At 48.2% G+C, this 22662-nt stretch overlaps 1 protein-coding gene across 9 annotated transcripts in view; it reads left to right on the top strand.

The window, feature by feature from the left end:
• SYNGAP1 (synaptic Ras GTPase activating protein 1) overlaps nucleotides 1-22662 on the top strand; it is a 453461-nt gene that overhangs the window by 384013 nt on the left and 46786 nt on the right. For all 9 annotated transcript variants that reach the window (XM_088446589.1, XM_088446594.1, XM_088446587.1 and 6 more), the window contains 2 exons: nucleotides 18306-18450; nucleotides 21902-22046. In XM_088446589.1, the coding sequence (XP_088302715.1) occupies nucleotides 18306-18450; nucleotides 21902-22046 (290 nt within the window). The remainder of the gene's footprint in view (nucleotides 1-18305; nucleotides 18451-21901; nucleotides 22047-22662) is intronic.

The following is a 22662-nucleotide window of genomic DNA, read 5'->3' as shown; positions in this document are numbered from 1 at the left end:
ACACATTACAGTATAGGCCTGCACTACACACTACAGTATAGGCCTGCACTACACACTACAGTATAGGCCTGCACTACACACTACAGTATAGGCCTGCACTACACGCTACAGTATAGGGCTGCACTACACGCTACAGTATAGGCCTGCACTACACGCTACAGTATAGGGCTGCACTACACGCTACAGTATAGGGCTGCACTACAGCCTACAGTATACGCCTGCACTACACACTACAGTATATGTCTGCACTACACACTACAGTATAGGCCTGCACTACACGCTACAGTATAGGCCTGCACTACACGCTACAGTATAGGGCTGCACTACACACTTCAGTATATACCTGCACTACACACCACAGTATATGCCTGCACTACACACTACAGTATATGCCTGCACTACACACTACAGTATAGGGCTGCACTACACACTACAGTATATGCCTGCCCTACACACTACAGTATATGCCTGCCCTACACACTACAGTATATGCCTGCCCTACACACTACAGTATATGCCTGCACTACACATTGCAGTATAGGCCTGCACTACACACTACAGTATAGGCCTGCACTACACATTACAGTATAGGCCTGTACTACACACTACAGTATAGGCCTGCACTACACACTACAGTATAGGCCTGCACTATAGGCCTGCACTACACATTACAGTATAGGCCTGCACTACACACTACAGTATAGGCCTGCACTACACACTACAGTATAGGCCTGCACTACACACTACAGTATAGGCCTGCACTACACACTACAGTATAGGGCTGCACTACACACTACAGTATAGGCCTGCCCTACACACTACAGTATATGCCTGCCCTACACACTACAGTATATGCCTGCACTACACACTGCAGTATAGGCACTATAGTATATACCTGCACTACACGCTACAGTATAGGCCTGCACTACACGCTACAGTATAGGCCTGCCTTACACGCTACAGTATAGGGCTGCACTACACACTACAGTATAGGCCTGCCCTACACACTACAGTATAGGCCTGCACTACACACTACAGTATAGGCCTGCACTACACACTACAGTATAGGCCTGCACTACACACTACTGTATATCCCTGCACTACACACTACAGTATAGGCCTGCACTACACACTACAGTATAGGCCTGCACTACACATTACAGTATGGCCTGCACTACACACTACAGTATAGGCCTGCACTACACACTACAGTATAGGCCTGCACTATAGGCCTGCACTATAGGCCTGCACTACACATTACAGTATAGGCCTGCACTACACACTACAGTATAGGCCTGCACTACACACTACAGTATAGGCCTGCACTACACACTACAGTATAGGCCTGCACTACACGCTACAGTATAGGGCTGCACTACACGCTACAGTATAGGCCTGCACTACACGCTACAGTATAGGGCTGCACTACACGCTACAGTATAGGGCTGCACTACAGCCTACAGTATACGCCTGCACTACACACTACAGTATATGTCTGCACTACACACTACAGTATAGGCCTGCACTACACGCTACAGTATAGGCCTGCACTACACGCTACAGTATAGGGCTGCACTACACACTTCAGTATATACCTGCACTACACACCACAGTATATGCCTGCACTACACACTACAGTATATGCCTGCACTACACACTACAGTATAGGGCTGCACTACACACTACAGTATATGCCTGCCCTACACACTACAGTATATGCCTGCCCTACACACTACAGTATATGCCTGCCCTACACACTACAGTATATGCCTGCACTACACATTGCAGTATAGGCACTATAGTATATACCTGCACTACACGCTACAGTATAGGCCTGCACTACACGCTACAGTATAGGCCTGCCTTACACGCTACAGTATAGGGCTGCACTACACACTACAGTATAGGCCTGCCCTACACACTACAGTATAGGCCTGCACTACACGCTACAGTATAGGCCTGCACTACACGCTACAGTATAGGGCTGCACTACACACTACAGTATATGCCTGCACACTACAGTATAGGCCTGCACTACACACTACAGTATAGGCCTGCACTACACACTACAGTATAGGCCTGCACTACACACTACAGTATAGGCCTGCACTACACACTACAGTATAGGCCTGCCTTACACACTACAGTATAGGGCTGCACTACACACTACAGTATATGCCTGCACACTACAGTATAGGGCTGCACTACACACTACAGTATATGCCTGCACTACACACTACAGTATAGGCCTGCACTACACACTACAGTATAGGCCTGCATTACACACTACAGTATAGGGCTGTCTTACACACTACAGTATTGGGCTGCACTACACACTACAGTATAGAGCTGCACTACACACTACAGTATAGGCCTGCACTACACACCACAGTATAGGCCTGCACTACACACCACAGTATAGGCCTGCACTACACACCACAGTATAGGCCTGCACTACACACCACAGTATAGGCCTGCACTACACACCACAGTATAGGCCTGCACTACACACTACAGTATAGGCCTGCACTACACACTACAGTATAGGCCTGCCCTACATACTACAGTATAGGGCTGCACTACACACTACAGTATATGCCTGCACACTACAGTATAGGGCTGCACTACACACTACAGTATATGCCTGCACTACACACTATAGTATAGGCCTGCACTACACACTACAGTATAGGCCTGCATTACACACTACAGTATAGGCCTGCACTACACACTACAGTATAGGCCTGCCTTACACACTACAGTATTGGGCTGCACTACACACTACAGTATAGGGCTGCACTACACACCACAGTATAGACCTGCACTACACACCACAGTATAGGCCTGCACTACACACCACAGTATAGGCCTGCACTACACACCACAGTATAGGCCTGCACTACACACCACAGTATAGGCCTGCACTACTCACTACAGTATAGGCCTGCACTACACACTACAGTATAGGCCTGCCCTACACACTACAGTATATCCCTGCACTACACACTACAGTATAGGCCTGCACTACACACTACAGTATAGGCCTGCACTACACATTACAGTATAGGCCTGCACTACACACTACAGTATAGGCCTGCACTACACACTACAGTATATGCCTGCACTATAGGCCTGCACTACACATTACAGTATAGGCCTGCACTACACACTACAGTATAGGCCTGCACTACACACTACAGTATAGGCCTGCACTACACACTACAGTATAGGCCTGCACTACACACTACAGTATAGGCCTGCACTACACACTACAGTATAGGACTGCACTACACACTACAGTATAGGCCTGCACTACAGCCTACAGTATAGGCCTGCTCTACACGCTACAGTATAGGCCTGCACTACACTCTACAGTATAGGGCTGCACTACACACTACAGTATATGCCTGCACTACACACTACAGTATAGGCCTGCACTACACACTACAGTATAGGCCTGCACTACACACTACAGTATAGGACTGCACTACACACTACAGTATAGGCCTGCACTACACGCTACAGTATATGTCTGCACTACACACTACAGTATAGGCCTGCACTACACGCTACAGTATAGGCCTGCACTACACGCTACAGTATAGGGCTGCACTACACACTACAGTATATACCTGCACTACACACCACAGTATATGCCTGCACTACACACTACAGTATAGGGCTGCACTACACACTACAGTATATGCCTGCCCTACACACTACAGTATATGCCTGCCCTACACACTACAGTATATGCCTGCACTACACACTGCAGTATAGGCCTGCACTATAGGCCTGCACTACACATTACAGTATAGGCCTGCACTACACACTACAGTATAGGCCTGCACTACACACTACAGTATAGGCCTGCACTACACACTACAGTATAGGCCTGCACTACACGCTACAGTATAGGGCTGCACTACACGCTACAGTATAGGCCTGCACTACACGCTACAGTATAGGGCTGCACTACACGCTACAGTATAGGGCTGCACTACACGCTACAGTATATGCCTGCACTACACACTACAGTATAGGCCTGCACTACACACTACAGTATAGGCCTGCACTACACACTACAGTATATCCCTGCACTACACACTACAGTATAGGCCTGCACTACACACTACAGTATAGGCCTTCACTACACATTACAGTATAGGCCTGCACTACACACTACAGTATAGGCCTGCACTACACACTACAGTATAGGCCTGCACTACACATTACAGTATAGGCCTGCACTACACATTACAGTATAGGCCTGCACTACACACTACAGTATAGGCCTGCACTACACTCTACAGTATAGGGCTGCACTACACACTACAGTATAGGGCTGCACTACACGCTACAGTATAGGCCTGCACTACACGCTACAGTATAGGGCTGCACTACACACTACAGTATATGCCTGCACACTACAGTATAGGGCTGCACTACACACTACAGTATAGGCCTGCACTACACACTACAGTATAGGCCTGCACTACACACTACAGTATAGGCCTGCACTACACGCTACAGTATAGGCCTGCACTACACGCTACAGTATAGGGCTGCACTACACACTACAGTATATGCCTGCACACTACAGTATAGGCCTGCACTACACACTACAGTATAGGCCTGCACTACACACTACAGTATAGGCCTGCACTACACACTACAGTATAGGCCTGCACTACACACTACAGTATAGGCCTGCCTTACACACTACAGTATAGGGCTGCACTACACACTACAGTATATGCCTGCACACTACAGTATAGGGCTGCACTACACACTACAGTATATGCCTGCACTACACACTACAGTATAGGCCTGCACTACACACTACAGTATAGGCCTGCATTACACACTACAGTATAGGCCTGTCTTACACACTACAGTATTGGTCTGCACTACACACTACAGTATAGGGCTGCACTACACACTACAGTATAGGCCTGCACTACACACCACAGTATAGGCCTGCACTACACACCACAGTATAGGCCTGCACTACACACCACAGTATAGGCCTGCACTACACACCACAGTATAGGCCTGCACTACACACTACAGTATAGGCCTGCACTACACACTACAGTATAGGCCTGCCCTACATACTACAGTATAGGGCTGCACTACACACTACAGTATATGCCTGCACACTACAGTATAGGGCTGCACTACACACTACAGTATATGCCTGCACTACACACTATAGTATAGGCCTGCACTACACACTACAGTATAGGCCTGCATTACACACTACAGTATAGGCCTGCACTACACACTACAGTATAGGCCTGCCTTACACACTACAGTATAGGCCTGCACTACACACTACAGTATAGGGCTGCACTACACACCACAGTATAGACCTGCACTACACACCACAGTATAGGCCTGCACTACACACCACAGTATAGGCCTGCACTACACACCACAGTATAGGCCTGCACTACACACCACAGTATAGGCCTGCACTACACACTACAGTATAGGCCTGCACTACACACTACAGTATAGGCCTGCACTACACACTACAGTATAGGCCTGCACTACACACTACAGTATAGGCCTGCATTACACACTACAGTATAGGCCTGGACTACACACTACAGTATAGGCCTGCCTTACACACTACAGTATTGGGCTGCACTACACGCTACAGTATAGGGCTGCACTACACACTACAGTATATGCCCGCACACTACACACTACAGTATATGCCCGCACACTACAGTATAGGGCTGCACTACACACTACAGTATAGGCCTGCACTACACACTACAGTATAGGCCTGCACTACACGCTACAGTATAGGCCTGCACTACACGCTACAGTATAGGGCTGCACTACACACTACAGTATATGCCTGCACACTACAGTATAGGCCTGCACTACACACTACAGTATAGGCCTGCACTACACACTACAGTATAGGCCTGCACTACACACTACAGTATAGGCCTGCACTACACACTACAGTATAGGCCTGCCTTACACACTACAGTATAGGGCTGCACTACACACTACAGTATATGCCTGCACACTACAGTATAGGGCTGCACTACACACTACAGTATATGCCTGCACTACACACTACAGTATAGGCCTGCACTACACACTACAGTATAGGCCTGCATTACACACTACAGTATAGGGCTGTCTTACACACTACAGTATTGGGCTGCACTACACACTACAGTATAGAGCTGCACTACACACTACAGTATAGGCCTGCACTACACACCACAGTATAGGCCTGCACTACACACCACAGTATAGGCCTGCACTACACACCACAGTATAGGCCTGCACTACTCACCACAGTATAGGCCTGCACTACACACCACAGTATAGGCCTGCACTACACACTACAGTATAGGCCTGCACTACACACTACAGTATAGGCCTGCCCTACATACTACAGTATAGGGCTGCACTACACACTACAGTATATGCCTGCACACTACAGTATAGGGCTGCACTACACACTACAGTATATGCCTGCACTACACACTATAGTATAGGCCTGCACTACACACTACAGTATAGGCCTGCATTACACACTACAGTATAGGCCTGCACTACACACTACAGTATAGGCCTGCCTTACACACTACAGTATTGGGCTGCACTACACACTACAGTATAGGGCTGCACTACACACCACAGTATAGACCTGCACTACACACCACAGTATAGGCCTGCACTACACACCACAGTATAGGCCTGCACTACACACCACAGTATAGGCCTGCACTACACACCACAGTATAGGCCTGCACTACTCACTACAGTATAGGCCTGCACTACACACTACAGTATAGGCCTGCCCTACACACTACAGTATATCCCTGCACTACACACTACAGTATAGGCCTGCACTACACACTACAGTATAGGCCTGCACTACACATTACAGTATAGGCCTGCACTACACACTACAGTATAGGCCTGCACTACACACTACAGTATAGGCCTGCACTACACACTACAGTATAGGCCTGCACTACACACTACAGTATAGGCCTGCACTACACACTACAGTATAGGCCTGCACTACACACTACAGTATAGGACTGCACTACACACTACAGTATAGGCCTGCACTACAGCCTACAGTATAGGCCTGCTCTACACGCTACAGTATAGGCCTGCACTACACTCTACAGTATAGGGCTGCACTACACACTACAGTATATGCCTGCACTACACACTACAGTATAGGCCTGCACTACACACTACAGTATAGGCCTGCACTACACACTACAGTATAGGACTGCACTACACACTACAGTATAGGCCTGCACTACACGCTACAGTATATGTCTGCACTACACACTACAGTATAGGCCTGCACTACACGCTACAGTATAGGCCTGCACTACACGCTACAGTATAGGGCTGCACTACACACTACAGTATATACCTGCACTACACACCACAGTATATGCCTGCACTACACACTACAGTATAGGGCTGCACTACACACTACAGTATATGCCTGCCCTACACACTACAGTATATGCCTGCCCTACACACTACAGTATATGCCTGCACTACACACCGCAGTATAGGCACTATAGTATATACCTGCACTACACGCTACAGTATAGGCCTGCACTACACGCTACAGTATAGGCCTGCCTTACACGCTACAGTATAGGGCTGCACTACACACTACAGTATAGGCCTGCCCTACACACTACAGTATAGGCCTGCACTATACACTACAGTATAGGCCTGCACTACACACTACAGTATAGGCCTGCACTACACACTACTGTATAGGCCTGCACTACACACTACTGTATATCCCTGCACTACACACTACAGTATAGGCCTGCACTACACACTACAGTATAGGCCTGCACTACACATTACAGTATAGGCCTGCACTACACACTACAGTATAGGCCTGCACTACACACTACAGTATAGGCCTGCACTACACACTACAGTATAGGCCTGCACTACACGCTACAGTATAGGGCTGCACTACACGCTACAGTATAGGCCTGCACTACACGCTACAGTATAGGGCTGCACTACACGCTACAGTATAGGGCTGCACTACAGCCTACAGTATACGCCTGCACTACACACTACAGTATATGTCTGCACTACACACTACAGTATAGGCCTGCACTACACGCTACAGTATAGGCCTGCACTACACGCTACAGTATAGGGCTGCACTACACACTTCAGTATATACCTGCACTACACACCACAGTATATGCCTGCACTACACACTACAGTATATGCCTGCACTACACACTACAGTATAGGGCTGCACTACACACTACAGTATATGCCTGCCCTACACACTACAGTATATGCCTGCCCTACACACTACAGTATATGCCTGCCCTACACACTACAGTATATGCCTGCACTACACATTGCAGTATAGGCCTGCACTACACACTACAGTATAGGCCTGCACTACACATTACAGTATAGGCCTGTACTACACACTACAGTATAGGCCTGCACTACACACTACAGTATAGGCCTGCACTATAGGCCTGCACTACACATTACAGTATAGGCCTGCACTACACACTACAGTATAGGCCTGCACTACACACTACAGTATAGGCCTGCACTACACACTACAGTATAGGCCTGCACTACACACTACAGTATAGGGCTGCACTACACACTACAGTATAGGCCTGCCCTACACACTACAGTATAGGCCTGCCCTACACACTACAGTATATGCCTGCACTACACACTGCAGTATAGGCACTATAGTATATACCTGCACTACACGCTACAGTATAGGCCTGCACTACACGCTACAGTATAGGCCTGCCTTACACGCTACAGTATAGGGCTGCACTACACACTACAGTATAGGCCTGCCCTACACACTACAGTATAGGCCTGCACTACACACTACAGTATAGGCCTGCACTACACACTACAGTATAGGCCTGCACTACACACTACTGTATATCCCTGCACTACACACTACAGTATAGGCCTGCACTACACACTACAGTATAGGCCTGCACTACACATTACAGTATGGCCTGCACTACACACTACAGTATAGGCCTGCACTACACACTACAGTATAGGCCTGCACTATAGGCCTGCACTATAGGCCTGCACTACACATTACAGTATAGGCCTGCACTACACACTACAGTATAGGCCTGCACTACACACTACAGTATAGGCCTGCACTACACACTACAGTATAGGCCTGCACTACACGCTACAGTATAGGGCTGCACTACACGCTACAGTATAGGCCTGCACTACACGCTACAGTATAGGGCTGCACTACACGCTACAGTATAGGGCTGCACTACAGCCTACAGTATACGCCTGCACTACACACTACAGTATATGTCTGCACTACACACTACAGTATAGGCCTGCACTACACGCTACAGTATAGGCCTGCACTACACGCTACAGTATAGGGCTGCACTACACACTTCAGTATATACCTGCACTACACACCACAGTATATGCCTGCACTACACACTACAGTATATGCCTGCACTACACACTACAGTATAGGGCTGCACTACACACTACAGTATATGCCTGCCCTACACACTACAGTATATGCCTGCCCTACACACTACAGTATATGCCTGCCCTACACACTACAGTATATGCCTGCACTACACATTGCAGTATAGGCACTATAGTATATACCTGCACTACACGCTACAGTATAGGCCTGCACTACACGCTACAGTATAGGCCTGCCTTACACGCTACAGTATAGGGCTGCACTACACACTACAGTATAGGCCTGCCCTACACACTACAGTATATGCCTGCACTACACACTACAGTATAGGCCTGCACTACACACTACAGTATAGGCCTGCACTACACACTACTGTATTTCCCTGCACTACACACTACAGTATAGGCCTGCACTACACACTACAGTATAGGCCTGCACTACACATTACAGTATAGGCCTGCACTACACACTACAGTATAGGCCTGCACTACACACTACAGTATAGGCCTGCACTATAGGCCTGCACTACACATTACAGTATAGGCCTGCACTACACACTACAGTATAGGCCTGCACTACACACTACAGTATAGGCCTGCACTACACACTACAGTATAGGCCTGCACTACACACTACAGTATAGGGCTGCACTACACGCTACAGTATAGGCCTGCACTACACGCTACAGTATAGGGCTGCACTACACGCTACAGTATAGGGCTGCACTACACACTACAGTATATGCCTGCACTCTACAGTATAGGGCTGCACTACACACTACAGTATAGGCCTGCACTACACACTACAGTATAGGCCTGCACTACACACTACAGTATAGGCCTGCACTACACGCTACAGTATAGGGCTGCACTACACACTACAGTATATGCCTGCACACTACAGTATAGGCCTGCACTACACACTACAGTATAGGCCTGCACTACACACTACAGTATAGGCCTGCACTACACACTACAGTATAGGCCTGCACTACACACTACAGTATACGCCTGCACTACACACTACAGTATAGGCCTGCACTACACACTACAGTATAGGCCTGCCTTACACACTACAGTATAGGGCTGCACTACACACTACAGTATATGCCTGCACACTACAGTATAGGGCTGCACTACACACTACAGTATATGCCTGCCTTACACACTACAGTATAGGCCTGCACTACACACTACAGTATAGGCCTGCACTACACACTACAGTATAGGCCTGCACTACACACCACAGTATATAACTGCACTACACACTACAGTATATGCCTGCACTACACACTACAGTATATGCCTGCACTACACACTACAGTATAGGCCTGCACTACACACCACAGTATAGGCCTGCACTACACACCACAGTATATCCTGCACTACACACCACAGTATATCCTGCACTACACACTACAGTATAGGCCTGCCCTACACACTACAGTATAGGCCTGCCCTACATACTACAGTATAGGCCTGCACTACACACTACAGTATAGGCCTGCACTACACACTACAGTATATACCTGCACTACACGCTACAGTATATGCCTGCACTACACACTACAGTATATGCCTGCACTACACACTACAGTATATGCCTGCACTACACACTACAGTATATGCCTGCACTACACACTATAGTATATGCCTGTGTGCACTACACACTACAGTATATGCCTGTGTGCACTACACACTACAGTATATGCCTGTGTGCACTACACACTACAGTATATGCCTGTGTGCACTACACACTACAGTATATGCCTGTGTGCACTACACACTACAGTATATGCCTGTGTGCACTACACACTACAGTATATGCCTGTGTGCACTACACACTACAGTATATGCCTGTGTGCACTACACACTACAGTATATGCCTGTGTGCACTACACACTACAGTATATGCCTGTGTGCACTACACACTACAGTATATGCCTGTGTGCACTACACACTACAGTATATGCCTGTGTGCACTACACACTACAGTATATGCGTTCCAACCTGAATCAGCCCCATAGTGTGTTTAGGAACGATAGGAAAGGACAGGGTTGATGAATATATAAAACCTGTGTCAGATCTGCACAGCGGGAGGATTTCTTTGAAATGATGATAATGTAGAGAGCTCGTATGTAGTTGTTACACAAGGAGAAGAAATAACCAGCAAAGTACAGATTGCCAAATAAGATTCAGATGCAGCATCCTTAATAATAAAATAAATGAAGGGTTAAATTTTAAAAGAGAGATTTGTTTGCGTTGTAAAAAAAATAAAAAGTGCATTGGAGGTGACACTGTATGTATGATACATCAGGGCTCATTGTTTTGTTTGCTTTTTAACAAACCTATAATACAACCACACAGCGCAGACCAGATCAGCAATTGTGAATGGGGTAAAGACCATGGGGTAAGATTCGTTTCTGGTCGTGCGCTAGACATCGCTCAGACCTGCGTGTGCTTTTCACAGTCAAACACACAGATTTTACTAAGAATCATGTTTGCTTGTCCTTTGAGTAAATGATGATACTGATCGTGTTGTATCGTGTGCGAGTCGTATTTTCCCCATCTAAATAGACTCCGCTGTGTGTGATCTGCGCAGTCTTCTTTGTCCACTGTAAAGAAAGGGTTCAAAATGAGAAAAAAGCTGGCATGCGGTCCCCTCCTGACAGCTTAACCAGCCCCAGACTTCTGAGCTCGTTCTGGTACTGGAAATCTGCGGGCGGGGAGGGACTGTGTTGGGTTCCCCCCTATTTCCAGTAACCAGCATCGGGCTGAACCATGCGCGGGGCTAACACTGTAGCAGAGCAGGGAAACACACAGCGTGGGGTGCCCCTGCCATAATGTAATCCAAACCCAAACTGGTCAGCCCAGAGATGGCAATCCTTGGAAAGTGGGGGCCGCAAAAATAAAAGGGGGTCCGCCTCCCAAGGATCTACCAGGAGGCTCTTCCCCGCACTCCTAGTGGAGGTAGGTGCTTGGGTAATTGTGTAAAATAAAGAAATAATATTATTATTTATAGTGGAACTACAGGAACTAGCAAGCCTGCCCTGCGGCACTTGTAGAGCCACAAGTGCCTGTCGTTCTCCGGGGAAGCGTTGTAAGTTCTGTATGTACTTACAGCGCTTCTGTCCATTTGGAAATGCAATTTTCGTTTTCTTATTTTCTGAAGACTTTGGACTTCTACCTGGAGAAGGTAAGTATGTAATGTGAGTGTACGTGAGTGAGTGCATGCGCCAAATTTCATTACCATTTTAGCTCGCAGTGATGATTTATTCAAGTGATTGACAGACACCAAAGCATTTATGCCTTTAATACACTTCACGCACACTCACACTACATACTTACCTTATCACTGTAGGAGGTCGGTCCACTTCTCCAGGTTGAATTAAAGGTCTTCTTAAATAAAAAAAATAAAAAATTAAATTGCCGAACCCAAACGGACATGCTGTACTGTATGCAGTATATAGCGCACCGACTGACAGAACCCGCGTGGGTTCCTGCACATAACCATGATTGGCTAAGAGACAGACTTAGCCAATCACGGCTAGAGTGCAGGAAACCTTGTGGGTCCTGTCATTCTCCAGGGAAGCACGGTAAAGTACAGTATATATTTAGGGGATGACAGCCTCCAGGGAGAAGGTAAGCATGCAGTGTGAGTGTGTGTGAATGTGTAATAAAAGCACAAATCCTTTGGTGTCTGTATACTGTCTTTTTTTTTTATATTTTCTTTACAGTGGGGGTACTGGTGTCAGCGGCCAGCTGGCACATGTGGTTCTACAAGTGTTGCAGGGTAGGCTTGATGGGACCTGTTGTCCCACTGTAAAGAACAATATTATTTATTTTACACAATTACCCCAACAGCCACAAGGGGTGCGGGAAAGAGCCCAGGGCTGGTTGATCCTCAGGATGGGGTCATTTTATTTATGGGTTCCCCACTTTCCGAGGATTGCCAGCCCTGGACTGACCATTTTGAGGCTGGATAACATTATGGCAGGGGAACGCTACGCTGTGTGTCTGACTGGCACAGTGTAAGCTAATTCAGCCCAGTGCTGGTTACTGTAAATATGGGGAAACCCCAGAATGGGCTCAGAGCCCTGGGGCTGGTTACTGTAAATATAGGGAAACCACAGAATGGGCTCAGAGCCCCGGGGCTGGTTACTGTAAATATAGGGAAACCCCAGAAAGGGCTCAGAGCCCCGGGGCTGGTTACTATAAATATAGGGAAACCCCAGAATGGGCTCAGAGCCCCGGGGCTGGTTACTGTAAATATAGGGAAACCCCCAGAATGGGCTCAGAGCCCCAGGGCTGGTTACTGTAAATATAGGGAAACCCCAGAAAGGGCTCAGAGCCCCAGGGCTGGTTACTGTAAATATAGGGAAACCCCAGAATGGGCTCAGAGCCCCGGGGCTGGTTACTGTAAATATAGGGAAACCCCAGAATGGGCTCAGAGCCCCGGGGCTGGTTACTATAAATATAGGGAAACCCCAGAATGGGCTCAGAGCCCCGGGGCTGGTTACTGTAAATGTAGGGAAACCCCCAGAATGGGCTCAGAGCCCCAGGGCTGGTTACTGTAAATATAGGGAAACCCCAGAATGGGCTCAGAGCCCCGGGGCTGGTTATGCTTTACGCTTTTTTTTCCGATTTGTTTACAATAAACAGAAGCACTGCACAGATTTCACTGATCTGTGCAGTGCTTCGGCACAACGTGCTGCTAACAGGCACTTCTATTCATTTGTTCTTTTCTGCTCCGTGTTCTATAGTGTTTTTAAACATGATTCTTAGTAAATCCGCGATCCAACACGCGCGAGTACTTTCTGTCTATGGAAACTGCTGGCTTGTTGGTTTGATGCTCTATTGACTTCTATTTGTGCATTTTGCCGTCTATTTCAGTGCGGATTCCTGTTTTTGCACTCATGTTTGCCTTCGTAAATTTCTGAGTTGCAAAAGCAGAATGTGATCTTGGCCAAACACGATTCTTAGTAAAGTTACTCCCATGAGCTGAGGAAGTGGTCATACCCGTAAGGGCAGTTACACTCTGAGGTACCTTTACTGCAGGGATGGGGAACCTCAGGCCCGGGGGCCGTATAAGGCCCGCGGTATCATTTGTCCGGCCCTCTGAGCTTTTTTCTGCTAGCCTCCTCTGGGCAGCAGGGGGCCTAGAATGTCACCCTGCAGCCAGAATCTATGCAGCAGTGCCGCCTGGAGCATCCTTAGGACGCTTCAGACAGTCACACCGCTGCCCTTACAGCTCACCGGAGCATCCTCAGGATGCTCCGGGCATTGCTTTAATCACTGGCTATTGTGCCCCCGCCCCTTTGTGACATCACATGGATGGGGCGTGGCCTGCACACTGCCCGCAAATAATGTTATGTATATCAAAATGGCCCTCGGAGGATAAAAGGTTCCGCACCCCTGATGTACTGCATGAGGCGGGGATGACAAATGCACTAGCAGCGTGTAACATCAGATGGGATGTTACCTGTAGCTATAATCAGTAGAGGATATTGCTGGAATGATCAATCCCTGGAATTAGTCCTTTTTATCCGGTCAGATAAATTAGCCGTCCCCTGAGGATAACCTGGCGACAGTCCCACTGGGTGCTTTGTTTAAAAGTTGTGGAAGTCACTGGTTATGAAATGTTGGGTTTACGAAAGGTTGGACTCATCTCACCTTTTCAAGTGAGCCTTAAAAGCATTGTCAGAAATGTTTTTGGACTGCGGCGTTGCGAGCCCAGGGAGGCCCACACCCTGCACCCAATTAAATATACTTACCGCTCCGTCGGCCCGGCGCTGGCTGCAGCACTGAAGAAATCACTGGGGAAATGGCCACCGCGGCGCAGGCGCAGTAGAGATGTCCCGGGAATGTGGCGCGGGCGCCATGTTCCCGGAGACCTGCTCATGCACAGTAGACTCTGGCACAATGCCAAAGTCTACTGCACCGCCAGAGAGGAGGGGGTCAGATCAGAGCCTGCACACGGGCCCCCTCCTCTCTTAAAGCGCCTCTGGTTGCAAGCCCTACGTAAACAAATAGCATCTCTAAAATTGCAGATTAAGGCATCTATTTAGCAATAATTGCGATATTGGATCGAATATTTTCGATCAATGTCGTCAGGATTATTATCATTTTGCACGTACTTTGCGTTGATATGCAGCAATATACTTACAGCGGTTGTGTTAACACTTTGTACCTGGGAGGTCCCCAACAGCTCTGTTTTCGGAAGTCCAAAAAGATGCACTTCTGTATATTGTATGTTCCGACTACAGTTCGGGCATGCACATCCTGATGCCCACCAGTGGTTTCATGCCAGCCTTTGGATATTCGGAAATACCACCAGCACCACCCAGGAGCCACCTTCTCCTTCCAGCCCATGCACTGCCCTCTACCCACCACAACCTCTGTGTTCTCCAGCCCACACACTCCCCTCTGCCCACCCCAACCTCTGTGTTCTCCAGCCCAGTACTGCCCTCTACCCACCCCAACCTTTGTGGTCTCTAGCCCCCTGCACCTGTCACAACCCTTGCTTGCAGTTCCTCTTTCCTGCCAGAGTTGTCACTCTCTGCTCTGGTGCTTCTAGCACACTCTCGTCTGTAGTTTGTTTATTTCGCTGGGTGAGCTAGAAGCACCAGAGCAGAGAGCGACACCCCAGGCAGGAAAGAGGGAACTGCACAGGGTTGTGACAGGTGCAGGGGGCTAGACTGAACACTAGTGTGCTCCAGCCCACACAATGCCCTGTGCCCAACCCGACATCTGTGTTCTCCAGCACTGCCCTCTGCCCACCCCAATCTCTGTGTTCTCCAGCCCACACAATGCCATCTGCCCACCCCAACCTCTGTGTTCTTCAGCCCAGTACTGCCCTCTACCCACCTCATCCTTTGTGGTCTCCAGCCCACACACTGCCCTCTGCCCACCGCAACCTCTGTGTTCTCCAGCCCATGCACTGCCCTCTACCCACCCTAAGTTCTGTGCTCTATAGCACTGTCTACACTAACCTCTGTGTTCTCCAGCACTTCCCTGTGTCCACCCCAGCCTCTGTGTTCTAGTGTTCATTCTAGCCCCCTGCACCTGTCACAACCCTTGCATTTCCTATTTCCTGCCAAAGGTGTCACTCTCTGCTCTGGTGCTTCTAGCACACTCTCGTCTGTATCTCAGCAGTTTGTTTATTTTGCTGAGTGAGCCAGAAGCACCAGAGCAGAGAGCGACACCCCAGGTAGGAAAGAGGAACTGCACAGGGTTGTGACAGGTGCAGGGGGCTAGAATGAACACTAGTGTGCTCCAACCCACACAATGCCCTCTGCCCACCCCGACATCTGTGTTCTCCAGCACTGCCCTCTGCCCACCCCAACCTCTGTGTTCTCCAGCCCACACAATGGCCCTCATTCAGAGGCGGTCGCTAGAAGCGAGCGCTCTCTCTGAATGAGGGCGGCCGCTTCACTTTTCAAGTGCGGCCTCCTGGTCGCTAGCTTAGTTGTGGGTTAACACCCACAGCTTTAGCGACCGACCAGGTTGATGGAAGCGATGGTCAAGACCATCGCGACCATCGGGGCTTGCGACGAGACCCTTAGGGTCTCGGCAACCGCAAGCCCCAGGGAGCTTCCTGATCGAGCAGGAAGCTCCCCACTGACATCCCTGAAATAACGCTTTCTTCTTCTGGGTCCATAGGGGGTCCACAGTTTAGACCTTGGGGTATAGCTGGATCTGGATCCACGGGCACCACGCAGTTAAAGCTTTAGCTCCCAGGATGCACTGGGTCCATCCTTCTCTTTACCCTGCCCCCGAGCCACAGGCACCTAAGTTTAAGTTGGTGCGCGGTCGGAGTCGGGTCACTGTTAGAGCAGGGGGGCTGGTTAGCAGCCCCTAAGCTTATTTTTGTGAGTTTTTACATTTTTATTTTAACTTTAAAAACTCTTCAGATCGGCAGCGTCGGACTGTCCATCGGACGTCCAAGCTGCCACTCCTGCACCCCGCCGGCGCCGCAATGCCAGTACAGATCTGGGGATCACGGCGGGATCCCAGAGACTGCTGCCGGATCGACGGGGAACAGGTAAGATGGGTCACCGCTTACCGCTTGCGGTAACCCGCGGGTGTTTGCAGTCTCTTACCTCCGGTCTCTGGGAACAGACCGGAGGCGATGGCAGTGGCGGCAGGTCCCCTCTCTTGAGACATACCCCGCGTGTCCACTAGTCCACCAAGGATTACATCCCGGGGCTTAATAGCTGGCCAGGGGAGGCAGCCTTCCCTGTTTAGCGGCTCCTCAGCTCAGCGCGTCTTTCCGCTCGGGACTGGCGTCGCTGAGCTGCTCTCCTTCGGCCACGCCTCCTCTGAGGTCTCTGGCGGCCATCTTCTCACAGGCAGCGCAGATCTCTCAGGCATCGCGTGGACCGGTCCCCCTGTGTACCTCTCCCATGCTAGGACAGCGTACACAGCACTATAGCCCTCCCATACACTGAATCTGGGCGGTTGATTGTAGTGACAAGGTGCAGTGAGTATTACTTTCTGCATTGTATGTGACTATTGCTAGTGCTGACTGCCTGTGCTTTATTTCTAAATACTGTCAGTCAATACCTATCCCTTTCCTTCTCCTACAGCCCTGACAGGTGTACATCATAAGATGCTGTTGTAAAATGTCTGTATTTAGCACTGGGGTGGAAGTGACAGCATGCCGGAACGCTGATATTTCACTTATATTATTTAGCTCTTGGTTAAGTAGATGTCGGTGTAGACATTAGCGCCCAAATAGCCATTTGAAATGTTATCGTTATATAATATAATGACATCTACCTCCATCTCCTTCCCTGCAGGACTTCCTCTCAGATATGGCTATGACAGAGGTTGATCGCTTCCTTGACAGAGAGCACCTTATTCTCCGTGAGAACACACTTGCAACTAAAGCCATAGAGGAGTATCTGAAACTGATAGGACAGAGATACCTCAAGGAAGCCATTGGTGAGATATTCTGTGCCTGTGCTGCAACTAGCAATCAGTCTACGGTGATCAGCTCCAGCCCTTGGTTCTGACGTGTGAGCGGCTTCTGTAAGGCAGAGCCGGTGTAAGGACAGAGAGTAGGAAGCAGATGAGGAGGGATAGATGAAGACTTTGAATGTTGAGGAGAGTCTGGTATGGTCAGGTCAATACTACGGGAGTCTTGTAGCCAGGCATGGGACTAGGTTATAGGACAGAACTATATCAGACCAATGACGGAGCACGTAGGACGACTGGTAGAGTCTTTATAGGTGTGATCATAACTATATTAAGGACTAGAGTAATGGAGGGAGATGTAGACAAGGCTGAGCTGTTAAGTTATTATTGCAAAGTTCATGGGAAGCCAGTGAAGGAGGTGACAGAGAAGGCTAATAAAAGAGGAAGGATGGGAAGTGTAGACGAGTCTTGCAGGAGCAGTCATTATTGATTGCATAGGGGTGGACTTGTAAATGGCAACCAGGCAGAGGATGTTATAAGAGGGGGAATTCTAAGGATGTGGAGCAGAACCCTGTGTGAGGGATGGACGTGGAAGGACCGGAGAGTCTGTAAATGTGAGGAATAACACAAGTTTAATGCTAAATGCTTTGAAACATCCATGAGCAGATGAATGAAAGAAGGACTGAGATGTACAGTAGGGTTATATGGAGAGAGACACAGTGTGAGATACTGGCTACTACAGAGGGAGTCAGGGATGGAGAAGTATATCTGGGTATCGCCCACATACAAGTGATACTGGAGGTAATATTTGAATATCGGAGAGGGAGGGGGAGGAAGAGATGAGTGATCTGTTGTACAATGAGGATGAAAAGCAGGAGAGGCCAGTACTATGGACACCAATGGAGCATTTGCTGGAGAAGTTGGTGGTCAACAGCATCGAATGTGGAACAGAGGACCTGATTCAGACCCGGTCGCAAGCGCTGAGCGCTCGCAACCGGGTCGATGGTGGCCCAGAGCGCATACACATGACCCAGAGCGCATGCGCGAGACACGGATAGCGACGGGCAATCTGTCGCTCCGGGTCTCGCACCAAAGGGGGCGTGCTGTCGATGTTGAGTGACAGCACGCCCCCTTTGGTGGGCGGGCCGGGGGGGGGGTAGCTGCCCAGACAGAGGAGTTCCCATGTTTGAGCCGAAAGCTCTCTGGGGCTTGCGGCCACGAGACCCTAACACAAGGGTCTCGTCGCAAGCCCGATGGTCTTGACCATCGCGACCATTATCCTGGCTGCTCGCATTAGCTGTGGGTGGTAACCCACAGCAATGCGAGCTGCCGGGAGGCCGCTCCATAAAAGACAAAAAAGACGCCCTGATTCAGAGCGAGCGCTCTGTCAGAGCGTCCGGCTCTGAATCAGGGCCAGAGTTCCAGTGGGGAATGGGAAGGAAGGTTCACCTTTTGATTTGGCTGCGGATAGTTAGTTGTCTACTTTTTGTGAGTGCAAGTTCTGTGAAGTGTGTTGCTCAAAAGTCAGATTGAGAGGGGTCTAACAGGGAGCTACCGTTGAGTAAAGGTCACTCTATTGTAAGGAGGCACTCCAATAGTTTTCAGTCAAATGGAAGTAGAGGAACAGTAGCTAGATGGTACAGAAGTAACAAAGAAGGCTTTTTGAGAAGGGGAAAGATGATTACATGTTTGATTGGAAAACATCTATTGTGAGGGAATAATGTGTTGAAACCAGGAACTAGTGGGGCGAGTGCACAGTGGGTCCAAGGTGGACATATGGTGAGGTGAGTGGAGCGAGGAGTGAGCTGTATCTATATCATGTCCCTGAGGAGAGGGAGAACACAAGTCATGCTAATATATGTTTAAACGGCCGTACAGTAAATCTTTATAGCCGTGAGCTCTAATGTTGTCACCTCAATGTTTATTAGGAAAACTAATTAAAAGAATTACATACTCTCTACTGTAAATTATGGATATTAGAAGTCAACTCAAGTTTTCTTTAAACCGTAACCTTGCATTGTTCAGGGAAGTTCTGCATATCTGCTAATGTCCTTGTCCTATACAACAGTGAATGGGTCAATCCATACGAAGTGCTCCAATTATGAATTTTCTGGTTGCTTGACCATTTTTTTTTTTTTTTTATTATTATTTTGTCAGTTATCTCCCCTATATGCCAATAGTTCAAACTTAGGGCCTGATTCAGACCTGCTCGCGGGTCGATGTTTGGCCACTGTGCATGTGCACGCTGGAGCCGGCTCCAACGTGCGCATGCGCGAGACCCGGCTAGCGACGGGCGCTCCGTCGCTCTGGGTCTCGCACCAAAAGGGGGCGGCTGTCGAATTTCATCGACAGCTCGCACCGTTTTGGAGGCGGGCAGGGGGGGTGGCTGGCCAAATGGAGGCGTTCCCGACGGAACGCTTGCCGTTTGGGGGGGAGGCCCCACTGACATCACGAGTGATGTCAGTGGTGAGCTTCCGGCTCTATTAAGAGCCAGAAGCTCACTGGGGCTTGTGGGAACGAGACCCTACCGCAAGGGTCTCGTCGCAAGCCGCGATGGTCGAGACCATCGCGACCATCACCTGGCCGCTCGCAAAAGCTGTGGGTGGTCACCCACAGCTATGCGAGCGGCCAGGAGGCCGCACAAAAAGAAAAAAGACCGCCCTGAAAACAACGCGTCCGGCTCTGAATCAGGGCCTTAGTTTTCGAAATGGTGGCCATCTTTAAATCATGGCAGACAGCGATTTTTGAGTTTCTAGGCATTTACTCAAATGCAGATATCTCAGGACTGGGACATGGTAGAGCCTTGGGACTAAAACAGTTGTTCTTAGCAAAGTTTGGGCTACATTTTTGGTTTGATGTAGAGATTACCTTATTTTACTTTAATGGTAAAAAAGAGGGCCCGACGAGAACAAAATATTTACGAAAATATGACTTTTCAGGGTGCCATTATCTCAGGTTTCAGTTGTTTTGTGAGAGGTACATATGTACTAGTAATTTGTTACCAAAACTGCTGAAGTATGAGATTTGTGTCCTGCTGTTTTTTATTAGATTTTGAAAATCAAGTTTTTAAAAAATTTTTACCAACTTTAGGCCTAAAAATCTCGGGTTGGCAAAATAGGAAAAATTTTATTTTTGGCTCAAGTTAAGGTCCATATGATTCTAAGCTACTGTGAAAAATTCAAGTTTGAGACTGAAAGCAGAATGAAGTTATTGATAGAAAAATTTATTATTATTTTTTTAACAGGCTCCATACAAGTTTATAATACCGGACTATTGGCATATAAGGGTGATAACTGACAAAAAATTAAATTTTTTAAAAATGATCAAGCTACCGGTGTTGGACCACTTTCGTATGGATTGACTCGAATGCATTATACCATATACATTTCTGACTCCCACCACCCACACCTCTTTTTCTTTGTGCTAATAGTTTATTTATATTCTAATTACGCCCTTACATAATACGTCTGTTTTGCAGGTGAGTTTATTCGGGCTCTGTATGAGTCAGAGGAGGACTGCGAGGTTGACCCCATGCGTTGTCCGCCTTCTGCCCTGTCCGATCACCAGGCCAATCTCAGGATGTGCTGCGAACTTGCGCTTTGTAAAGTCTTCAACTCCCATTGGTCAGTGTCTGGTCATGTGATGTCATTGCCAGGAACAGAATAAGACATTATATGTTAGTCATTATCCATTACATTTTACTTTTCTCTTCGTCCCTTTTTTCCTGTGACAATTTCCTTTCCTCGCCAGAGCTGGATTAAGGCTTTGGGGGGGCCCAGGGCTCTTAGGACTGGGGGGCCCTAATGACCAACATTTGGGATACAGGGATTGGGTATTAATACATAAGCCTTCGCCATGCTCATGAACAGGGTGCTTAGCCACACATCATGACCCCATTTCAATTCACGCTGGAGGCATGCACATTGCTGCCCCAGCCTCACGTGCACAGCAGGTGGGGAGAGTTCCCTCTCTACCTTTCGTATAGTACCCAAGTAACACAACTGTCCAACTAAAACAATGATGGTTAGGGGAATGTGCATATCTACATAGTCACACATGTATACACATATATTTATAAAGTCACGCACATCATATACACATACATACAGTCACACACATATACTGTATATATTCTATCACACACTTATACACATACATACTGTCACACACCAATACACATATATATATACTGTCATAAACATATACGAGTACACATACATACAGTCATACACATACATA

Source organism: Taudactylus pleione, unplaced genomic scaffold (genome assembly GCF_031769625.1).
Source record: "Taudactylus pleione unplaced genomic scaffold, aTauple2 ptg000400l, whole genome shotgun sequence".
NCBI classification, from domain to species: domain Eukaryota; kingdom Metazoa; phylum Chordata; class Amphibia; order Anura; family Myobatrachidae; genus Taudactylus; species Taudactylus pleione.
This window is presented reverse-complemented; position numbering and strand designations above follow the sequence as displayed.